The 11,684-nt window shown below is 34.4% G+C and overlaps 1 protein-coding gene across 1 annotated transcript; it reads right to left on the bottom strand.

Annotated features, from left to right (window-relative positions):
• Positions 1-4,435: 4,435 nt before the first annotated feature.
• On the bottom strand, positions 4,436-11,186 carry LOC141622555 (protein SIEVE ELEMENT OCCLUSION B-like). The gene is made up of 6 exons (XM_074438587.1): positions 10,720-11,186; positions 9,872-9,988; positions 9,220-9,668; positions 8,516-8,625; positions 5,423-6,108; positions 4,436-5,326 (listed from the first exon to the last, which is right to left on the bottom strand). The coding sequence occupies exons 1-6, from the start codon at positions 11,032-11,034 to the stop codon at positions 4,691-4,693; spliced, it is 2,313 nt and encodes a 770-aa protein (XP_074294688.1). The 5' UTR covers positions 11,035-11,186; the 3' UTR covers positions 4,436-4,690.
• Between the last annotated feature and the right edge of the window lie 498 nt (positions 11,187-11,684).

Below are 11,684 nucleotides of genomic sequence, written 5' to 3'. Positions count from 1 at the left end.
AAAACACAACCTTTAATAATAATTTTTCTGTCAAACACGACATTTTGGCCGGAGTTTGATCACTTGCGTGCAATGGGGTGACTTTCAGTCAATGTTTGGGATAGCAAACGAAGTCGGTTTAAGGTGTTCTTAGACTCGTTGGAAAGGTGGGAGTACAAGCTTTCTAGGGGTTATCAACACGGTGGTGATAAGTGGCCTTACGTGGGCTATATTAGTGTGTAAAGTAAGTCTTGTCAGAGAGGGTTGCTCTAAATAAATATGGGTTCACAGCGGGTGGTGAAGGGGTTTCTTGTGGGTCTTTTAATGGGGTTATGATGCTTTGTTTGGTCTGAAATTGGGTATGTAGGTAGAGGGGAGTGCAAGATAGGTCGTGGTTATGTTGTTTGTTGTGCTTGTTGGTTGCAAGTAGTGGTTCAAGAAGAGTGAATTTGAGGTAAAAACAAATTAGAAAAGACTCAAAGTAGGACTTTTTCGTGGGTCAATTTACTCCCCTCGAACCACCACATTATTTAAATGTGTCATAATATATTTGAGTTGAATCAATAATTCATCCAAACAACTTTAAAATAAACATTTTCATTCTTCATTTTTGGGATAATAGGGCTATAAAACTTAGTTTATTTATTATATCATCAATTGATTTTAGGATATAATTTTTTCGAGTTATGGAACGAACTCTTTTTTTTTTTAAAGTATTATTGAAAGGTAGGATCTGAGTAATTGGAGTTGTAAAATCGGGTTTGTAAATAAGTTACCACCTCCCTCTGTATGCTCAGTTAGTAAGGTCATGTACACATTGGCTGAGTTCGAACCCCATCACTCTACTCTATAACATTAAAATCGTTAGGGATATTCTAAATGTTACCCCTTAATTTTTCGACTTTCTATATGGTACCCCCACACTTTTTAAAACATACATGGTACTCCTAATTGTTGTCATTATCACGAAGTGTACCCCTAAACTTTATTTTTCGTCAATTAAACTAAGTTTTAGGCGTTAAATGATTACTTGGACGCGTAACCAAGCTTTTCATTTATCATCCCATGACATAAGGACTCTATTAGGCTCAATATCCATTTTGGACGTGATAATTTGGCAAGGAATCAATAAATTTTCCATCAAAATTTTTTTTGCTCATATATATCAATAAATATTAGGATCGAGATGGATATTGAGCCTAATAGAGTCCTTATGTCATGGGATAATAAATGACAAGTTTGGTTACGCGTCCAAGTCATTACCTAACGCCTAAAATCGAGTTTAATTGATGAAAAATAAAGTTTAGAGGTATAATTAGTGATAATGACAACAATTATACCATGTATGTTTTAAAAAGTGTAGGAATATCATGTAGAAAGTCAAAAAATTGAGGGGTACCATGTAGAATATCCCAATCGTTATTATAGGTCCTTTACTCCAAAAACCTCTAATACTCCGTCAGTTGACTCATGACTAATCCACTGACCACTCCTACATCTTTCTTTTCATACTGGACATGTGAACATACATAAGAGTGCAAGTGTGGAACTTTATACTTTTTAACAATTTAACATAGTTAAAGCTTACAAGCAAACATCTTCATTGTCTCCTTACTCATTTTAGAGACTTTGATATATGGCGGAAGGCAAAAACTAAGTAGACCTAACAAGTAACAAGTGAGTCAAGTAGGTCGGGTCCGTTGGAGTTTACAAGAATTCGGTTTAGGTCATGTCAAGTTGGGTCATTTCGGGTTCAGATATTTTATTTTCAAGTTATTTAGGATAATGACCCGTTTGCAACAGTATACATTCAGGTCATCAGTCATATAGAATCAGAGTAATTCGGGTTCAGATCAAATTCAGGTCCTCAGTTTAGGTATCTTGTCAGGCGCGGATCGAATTAATTTTGCCATGTCTAAATTAAAGGAAGTATAATAATTAGGTCACTAAAGTGAGTATTGCCTAACATTACAATAATGCATATAGCCATATAGGAGTATGGGATGCCATGACCTATAGTGGAAATTAAGCCCTAATCTCCCAAAGACAATGATCACGGATCTTCTAAGTTCTAACACCTTACCCTACCTCGTCTCATCACTACCATTTGCTTGCCTTTTTATATCACAAATAAAATGTAAATTACGAGTAATTTTTATATCAATCAGTCTAATATGTAATTGTACACTTTGACCAATAAAAAAATTAGAATTAACGTTTTCTATAAATAACCAAGTATATATAATTAAATTAAAACAAATAAAGGGTATTTAATTGATCAAGGTATACAATACATACATAATACACCTCACGTACCATAAAAGTTTTCATAAATAATACTCCGTAGCAATCTATTGCACGATCCGAATAAATACTCCCGTAAAAACATACGTTCAATAATTGTACCTTTTTTTTTTCACTTTTTATACTTGAAATTTCATCATATTTTCATACACATGTGTTGCACGCAGGAGTCAGGACCATCTCTTAGGTTTTATGAAAAGCTCAGCCACTGGCTATTGTTTTTTTCTTTTTACAAGAAACACGAAACACGTCCTGTAATCATAAATGGTCACTTCTTTTCTTTGATCTTTATGTTAAAAACAACGACGGACAGCCGGATTTGAGGAGGGAAATGAGAAAAACGTTAGGTCATCGGTTGAATCACTAAATCGTGAGGTGTCTACATCTAATACGGAGCACCATATTATTGGTCTCAATGTCTCATCATATTTAAAAAACCCACCACTTCGTGTATCGCATTTTGTCTGTTAAACGCTATAAATCAGACATTTGGAGTCCTTTAATTGGTGCATTTTTTTTTTTTTTTTTTTTTTACCGTGTTCTCATGTAAACAACGCCACTTCCAAAGCACATAACCTTCGTTTGCCTATGTACAATGTTAAAGGTAAAGATAAACAAATTACCGGAAACTGCACAAAGAAGAAGCTAAACAAATTAGCGGAGAGAGTAGTACTTTATCCGTCTCAATCAAAGCGTGCATGCATGAGGCTCCAACAAAAGAAGAGAGCACTAGAAAAGATGTACTTGGTACAACAAGTGAATGATCTATGATCATTATCTTTCTGAAACCCTAGACTTTATCTTTATGCATCACGTTGATCACAGTACAATAATCTTGCTTTTCTTCATTATGCACTGATTGATTAACGGTACAAATTAGGTTAATGTTAAATGGGGTCCTTTAATTTATTAAGGGCAATTTCTGTGATAGTATAAAACTACAGTTTTAACGTGGTTTGTTAATTTTCATGCAAAAGCTAATTTTGAGTTTGGTAGCTCATTAATGCTGAGTAGTACAATTGTACAAAAATATAGAAATTTTTTACTCATATGCATTTTAATCAAAGATAAACAAATAATTGAAACGGACAGGTATTATTATTTTTTCATTTTTAAGAGTTTTCATGCATGCAAGAATCAAGACACCATGGGTGTCAATGTTTTTGTGATCAGAGATGTTGCACCTTGGTACCAATAACAAAAATCCTCTTTATCTCAATTATTTTTTATTTTTATATTCTTATATTTTAACCTGAGCTGAAAAAATTAGGTTTGGAAAGAATACAATGGCAAGCCAAAGAAAAATGGATGTATGAGGCCCTAAAGAGCCTTTAGATTAGTATGAAAAGTTCTAGGATCTTACATTTTAAAATCCAAAATATTTAGACATGTATATAAAAATATGTAGTATGTAGTGCCCTAAAGAGCCTTTAATCACGTTTAGCATCATGAGCAGGAGACATGACTATAACATTTTACAAGAGAGATTGGATTAAAGGTCCGATTCTTTTTAAAACATGTATCCGTTTTTAGCATGTACAAATTGACAATCGTTCCCATTTGTAATTACTTTTCCGCTTTTATACTTGGTATTCTTTTTAAAACATGCTGGTCTCTCATATCTCGGTCTTTATGCCAAAAATAAAACGTATAGAATTGATCGAGACGGATTGAGTAGTAATGGATATACTATGATCTTTGCTTGAATTTCTGCAATCTGTTTGATTTCACCTATTTTGATTGAATTTTGTCTTGCAATCTGTTTGAGATGAATTGATGAAATTAGATTTAGTTGAAGTTCATAATTCCACCAAGTTGAAGAAATTACCAATAACTTGTTTTTCACCGGTTGTCGAAATCAAGATAAACGACATTTAGCTTTGTTATTTCGAGTCTTTGATCGTTCATTTTGGTTGAGTGTTGCGTGTCCACTTTTTTCGCGTAGAGGTGACACATAGACACTATCCAACTCAAAACCCTAAATTTAATTTCACAAAATAGCGCGTCTGACTCTTGTAGCCGAGTCTGAGTAATGCTATAGTTTCGTAACAGGAACCCTGATAGTTCGTTCAACTATAGCGTTTGTTTATGCCTTGATAAATTAACTTACTGCTACATAAAAATTAAAAGAAGTCATATATATGTATAATAATATAATATAAGGCCTTTTTATTTAGTACTTCGAAATTTTGACATACTGTCTTATAAATTAATACAGTTGCAGCTAAGATGCATAACTATTGCATCAGGCAACCTTTAGGTAATTCCGAAAAAACAGATTTAGGAAATAGAAACAGAAACTCCTGAAATACGACACTTAACATAGACTCCAATAAGTCGATAACAAGTAGAAGGGCCATAACTTCTTATACTTTCTTCAATGTTTCTTTATCCTTGTGTAAGTGGATTAACCAGTGCAGCATTTGTAGAGGATGTACTTCTCCATAGGGCGGTGACAGTCGGTACAAACCACCTTGGTTGGAACACCAGCACCAGCTACTGAAGGTAATTCAATCCGATTGCAATGAAAACCTGTGTTGTTACCGGGGATATGGGTTATGATCTGGGAAATGCTACCCACAATACCGTACTCTTTTTGGCCGTTCACAAATTCCGGCTTGGAAATAGAAGCGATAATTTGATCGCCCTTTGCTTGAATTATTTCAGTAGTTCCTGGCTTTCCGATGGATGCCCACCCTTCATGTCCGCTACCAAAGCTCAGAACAGACATGACTTGCTTGATGATATTGTCATTGTCGACATTGTTATGACTATACTGCATTCTGGTGTACAACATTGATTCGAGCCTAGTCCAAAAGTACGTGACAGAGGTGACATTAGGTAAACTGTGAGCGATTTTCTCTGCAGTGATTTCTTTGATGATTCTTTCGACTGCCTTCTTGGCGTTTGGCTTGCCTATGTAGACGAACTCAATCTTTATTCCTGTTTTTGTGAATTGCTCTTTCACGGTAGTTGTGAATTTGCGGATCCATTCAATATCTTCTCCTCCGAAGATGCATACATGAGTGTTGGGTTGTGCCGCCTATACAAAAATACAAAACATGTTAGAAACCTGAACATGAGAGACTTACAGCAAAGAGAGACTGTTTCCGAATGACTGATGTTGTCGGATTCTTACCCATTTGCTGAATTCAGGAATGATAGAGGCTAACAAGAAGTCGGGTTTCCAAGTCTCCTTCTTCCACAACTCTTCCACCTTCTCTTTAGTAAAAGGGTAAGCAGAGTTACCCCAAATGAGGATTAAATGATAAGCATCCCGGGTCGTCTCTTTTCCGACAGAATCAATCCCTACAATGATCTGCTTCTTTGCAAATCCCAAATATTCCCTTATAAATCTCTTAGACACTGCATCAAGCAATGAAGGATGAAACAAAGTGTACCAAGACATCTTATACTGCAACTCCTTAAACTTCTGTTCATTCTCTTTCGTCATTTGATCCACCAACGGAATCCAAACAATCTCATACGAAAACTCTTTATCTTTTCGCTTTGATTCCTTATAAATCTTATCCAAGATTGCCAGTTCTTCTTCGGATACATCAAGATCTGATATGAACAACAGTACAGTCTTGCCCTTAAGAATGTCGACATTGAATCTTTCGACTTTGACATCATCATCATTAGGTAGATGGATGATGTCCATAACAACTTCTAACAGATTCTTTTTCTTGGGTGAGATTTTGACTAGGGGTTTGATGTCGTCCCTCAGGTAGATCAATGTCTTCAACAACCTCAAATTATCTTTCTGAGGTGTCTGGTAGATGTGCACTAGATTAGCATATGCCTCTTCCATTTTCTTTACCTCTGCAACAAATGTAAATTGCCATGTGAGAGTACTGTTCGATTTTACGTCTAACCTTACAACCAGGGCCGTCTTGGAGATTTAGAGGCCCATGTGCGAAATTTGAAAATGGGGCCCCTATAATTGTTCAAAAACGGATATTTTCAAAAAAAATTAGAAATATTAGTTTGAACATATTGTGAAACAAATCTTATACTCCCTCCGATCCAGACCAAAGGTAACATTGACTTTTTCACACTTGTCGAGGCACGTTTTGCAACGTAAATATCTTTAGTTACACATTATTAAAAATTATAAAAAATTGATATTCTTATAGCATTCATGACGATGAATCAAACAAGATCTCACATGAATATATTTTGTCTTATAGATTAAGAATAATATCGAAGATTCCCTACGACCATGAATAGTGCCAAAAAGTCAATGTTACCTTTGGTCTGGATCGGAGGGAGTATTTTATTATAAAGTCAAATTAGGGTTCAAATGAAATTATAAGTTAAACAGACTTAAGATTATAAAATTAGGGTGGTGCTCATTCATGGACGAATTTTACTCATTTATGGACGTAATTGACAATAATATTCCTTTTACTTTAATGATTTTATTTTAATACCTTTTTTAGTCTATCCCTTCTTCATTTACTCTTTACTCTCTCTAACTACAAACCATTAACTACCCGGCAGCCACCACCCTCACCGTCGTCTCCCTTGCGCCACCGGCCGGTCTTGACGACCTCCTCAGACCGGCCATCAGATAATCTCACAGATCTGCCTCCCAATTATTATCTTAATCAGGTCGATTTCTCGTCACTTTTTGCCCTTTTCTATCGTTGATCATCAAAACAAAAGAGAAAGAAAAAAGAATTATAGAAATGGGTATATGTCAACTTATTGCAGCCTTAATCCATGAAATTGGTATAAAAGAGCTTGAAGAAATTGTGAAAAGAAAGTATTTTTAAAGTGATTTTACTTAATAATATTAAGCTACCCTTACTACTAAGAGAATAAAAATTCTCTTAGTTTTTCCTCAAAAAGTCATCTAGCTAAATAAGGCAATAAGTAATTTTTTTTCATTACATTATTATCTTTTCTATGAATATATTATTATATTTAAACTCTAATCTTTTAATTAAATTCATAATTATGATTTTTTCATTAAAATAAAATAAAATTGGTCTTAAACTATAAACTATAGGTTGCTAAATTTTTCAATAATACAATAATTATTAGTTTATTACTGTAAAGAATAATTTGACACATAATTACTATTAGCTTTATGAAAAAAAATAAAAAAAAAAGCATTAAAAAAATCAACTTAACTTTTAATCCTTTTTGATGAATTTTCCATTTCAATTTTTTTGTTTTATATCAAAATACAGTAGAGTGTATCAGTGAAATGTTAAATATTAATAAGGTATAAATTTTAAAAATATAAAAAATATACTAAAAAGAATAAAAAGTCTATATGCATGCGTGAAATCTTCTTTACTAGTACATTATAGAAGGCCACATTTGCGGTAGTAGTATTAGTATTAGGGCAGAGTACGGATCGGGTATTTGATCCAAAGTGCTAGTTCGGATCGGATATCCATATTAAAAATCCTGAAATTAGATATCCAATATCCAAACCAAATGTTTCGGATATCCAATGTTCGGGTATCCAAAATAATCGGATCGGATGCGGATATCCATCGGATATCCATACTTTTGAATTTACTTTAAAATTAAGTTTGAAACACGATTATATTCATAGTCTTACATGATGATTTTCTTTAGTATTCTTATTCCAATGTTCTCGACATAAAATTTAAGTACCACCTAGATATTTCTCTAATATTTTAAACATTAATTAAGTTGTTGTATCAATTAAAATTTTATTTTCTCGAAATTATACTAGAAAACTATAGTTTCGGATCGGATCGGATACCCAAATGTTTTAATCCTAATATCCATATCCAAACCAAAACCAAACATTTCGGATCAGATATCCAAACCAAACTTAACTTTCGGATCGGATATCCAAACATTCGGATCGGATACGGATCGGATATCGGATCAGTTTGGATAACCGGATTTTTTGCTCTGCCCTAATTAGTATGGAGATGAAGGCAACACGTGGGCCTCACTTTTAATGCAAACCAAAAAAAAATTGAAGAAACAAAAGCGCATAAAGAATCGAACAAGCGCGCAGAAGAGGGCAAGGTGAAATGCAAGGCTGTGCAACCAACTGAGCACTTTACTTTTCACGATTTACTTAGCGCGCTAGATTTACTTATCTATTGTCTACTTGGGTTTTTGGGCTCAAATTTGGGGGGCCCTGTGCGGCCGCACGGGCTATATAGGGTGACTGTAAATAATGATTTGATGATTATCTATTTATTTATTTATGTTGTAGAAGTTGAATGGAGACCTATGTGCTCGTAGCAGAGTTTGAGCTTTTGGCGCAGCTGATCGTGTAGGCTCCTCTGTTTATGGGTCAAGCTTGAAAGATCCCATGCTTCTGTTGCAGAGCTTACCAACCTGAGATCACACATTCCAAGGTTTTCAGGTTAAACTTTCGAACTCCTTCTAAATTAATCGATACATACTCCATATATGCTAGTCTAATTTTTGGTACGAAAAACAATTTGCATATACAAGATAAGTTGGTTCCGAATTTTAGTATCACTCTCTCAAGTAGGACCCACAAGGCCGAAATAAGGAGCAGAACTTGAAAACATATGAGAGGATGATAGTGTAACTCGATACTGCCTAATAAGTACAAGAGTAAATTAAAAATTACTCCTTTTTAAAATTCAGTTTTTTAAAATTAATCCCTTATATAAATTTTTCCTAAAATTACTCCCTTAAAATGCACTTTTATCAAAAATTGCTTCAAAAACCAACTTGAGTTTTACTTATTTCGTCATTTTATGAACTTATTTCGTTTGTGTCTTAGCTAATTTATACTTTGAAACGTATAACAGTGGAGAATAAGTTCAAAAACAGACATAATAAATCACATAAATTGGAGTTTTGAAGTAAAAAACTATATTAGGGAGTAATTTTAGAAAACAGAATTTTAAAAGGAAGTAATTTTTATAAGGAAATAGAGACAGAGTAGTTAAGAATTACGCAGAGGTGATGCCAATGTTGCTAGTAATCCGAGCACCAGAAGCGATAATGCTCCTAATACTCCAATAAGTAGCAATTGCAATTGGGTTCATGGAAGTGGCCAAGGGAGCATCTTCAGGAGTGATGTACTTAGACGGTAACGAGCTAAACTCGATAAGAGACTTAGCAACATCTAACACAACCTCGAGGAGTTCATTGAGAGTCGCAAACTGGGACTTGAGCACCCCGGTGATCTCACTTAACTCCGGTGTCTGCTTAAGCACCGCGATTGACTTAGCCAAAGGATGGTTAGCCAGGCCGAGGTGAATGACTAGCCATAACTCTCCATAGGTCACAGCAAACGCGGCTAAGGTTATGACCACCTTGGCATCCCATGAGTAGTTCCCTAGAATGTTCAGGACTTCTAGTGTCGATGCATGTACGTCTCCTCCGGAGCACTTGCACGAAAACTTCATGAACAAATATCATAGTAAGCGATATAGTTTACACCTCTTGTTCGACTTCAGTTACTTTTTTAACAATGTATTTATCGGAGTCTTGCCTCGTGCTGTTAAATTATCTAAAAAACCGATCTTGGGACTTCAACCAGTTAAGCTGATGGTTAAACTCCCAAGATCGGTTTTATATTCTAATATATCATATGAAAATGTACCTCACAGCAAATTTTTTGAATGTCAACAGCTACTGCTTCTAGCATTGTGCCCTTAGGTCTAGCAGCAATTGCACCCAACTTCTCCTCTAGGGTATCCGCTACGAGCTCTTTTGTAACCTGCATCATCATCGGTCGCACCCAAACGTTACCAGACTAGTAAGTAGACTATACAATCAGTTGTATTGGTTGTATAGAATAGAGAACTTGAGCTAAAACTTATAAATTTCGAGCTTTATTTGAAAGAAAGCTATATTATAAAAATACTGAACTTAAAAAATTATACTCATAGATTATTGTAAATCAAAATAAAAGTCAAAATTATTATATATAAGCTCATTTAGATTATAATTTTTGGCATCAACAAATTAAAATATAAATCAAAAACAATAAAAGCTAAAAAAAAAAATACACATAAACTCATTTAGATTTGTTATGGTTGTATAATGCTCTTGTACAACCAGTGAGAGAAAATAATAAAGAATGAATGATGAATAAAGAATAGATAAAGTAATGAGAGTTGTTGATTTTTTAGGAGAGAGAAATTAATAAAAAATGAATGAAACTTACCAAAAAAGGAAAGAGGGAAGATAATCAAACTTGTGTGAAAAAGGAAAGAGGGAAGATATAAGAAAATTGGAGGGAGTAGTAATTAATTAACAGTCTTTTGTGTTATCATTACACGGTTATACAATTAAGACATAAGTGTAATAATATTATTATTATTAATGTATATAAACCATGGATTGAGTAGTTCAGATGTTCTTCATTCTCACATGTTATCATGCAAATGTATGTAACTACGGAGAAATTCCGAGTAATTAGTAAAAAACTAGGGAAAATGTGCAAACCTCAGAAGGGGTAGTAGGAGTGGTAGAGAGGGTAGCTCGTTGCAAGATATCCTCGACGACAGTGACAATAGGAGCAGTGTCGACACCACGAGCATCATGAGAATGAGTAGCTTGGATAAGCTTAAGGATTTTAGTCTCCTCAGAGACGACATTGGAGAGCATTCGTCCTCCTCCGACGGAGCTAGTAACTTGACTTGAATATTGTGTGACCATTAATGGAAGACTAGTTGTTGGGATGGTTTCTTTGAGAAGACTGACTTGTTGTCTAGTCTTCACTACTTGATTATCTTTTTGTGTGTTTATGAGGTTAGCCATCACTCTTTTTGCTTGCTTTTTGAGCTCTCTTGTATGTGTGTTGTGTGTTTTGTGTTTTGTTGTGCTTAACAAAGGCTTTCTAGGGTCCTTTTTATAGGGTTTGTGAAGTGTAAGTAGAGGTGGACATTGGGCTGGGCTGACCGGGCTGCTAAATTTTGGCTCGTGTGACAGTGCTGGGCCGGGCCGGGCTGGCCCGCTATGTTGTCCACCTCTAAGTGTAAGTATGATCCTTCAAAAAAAAAAAAAATGCTATGGGATGTGGGAACCCTCGATAATATCTAAATGTTTTTGATGTGGAATACGGAAAAAAGAACACGTATTTGATGGTAGTTCATCAGATCACTTTTACTAATTGAGTTTACATGTATTTTTCTTAGCTTTTAAAATTTATAAGGTACTCCGTATGTTTTTATTTTTGATGTCAAAACTCAAAATTAATTGAACTTACATGTATATTTTTTGAGTAATATTGAAGTATTTTTTTTAGCTTAATGTTTAAGTGAACGAGTTCAAAAACTTTTTAGAAAAACTCATGATAATCTTTAAAATAAAACTAAAAAAATTTATGATAAACACAAATTCTTAAGAGAGGCGATCTCTCATTAATGTTAGTGAGTTTATTGCTTTTATTATTTGATCTAATTTACTAC

Source organism: Silene latifolia, chromosome X (genome assembly GCF_048544455.1).
Source record: "Silene latifolia isolate original U9 population chromosome X, ASM4854445v1, whole genome shotgun sequence".
Lineage (NCBI taxonomy): Eukaryota > Viridiplantae > Streptophyta > Magnoliopsida > Caryophyllales > Caryophyllaceae > Silene > Silene latifolia.
The sequence above is the reverse complement of the archived record's forward strand: the minus strand, read 5'-3'. Positions and strand labels throughout refer to the sequence as shown.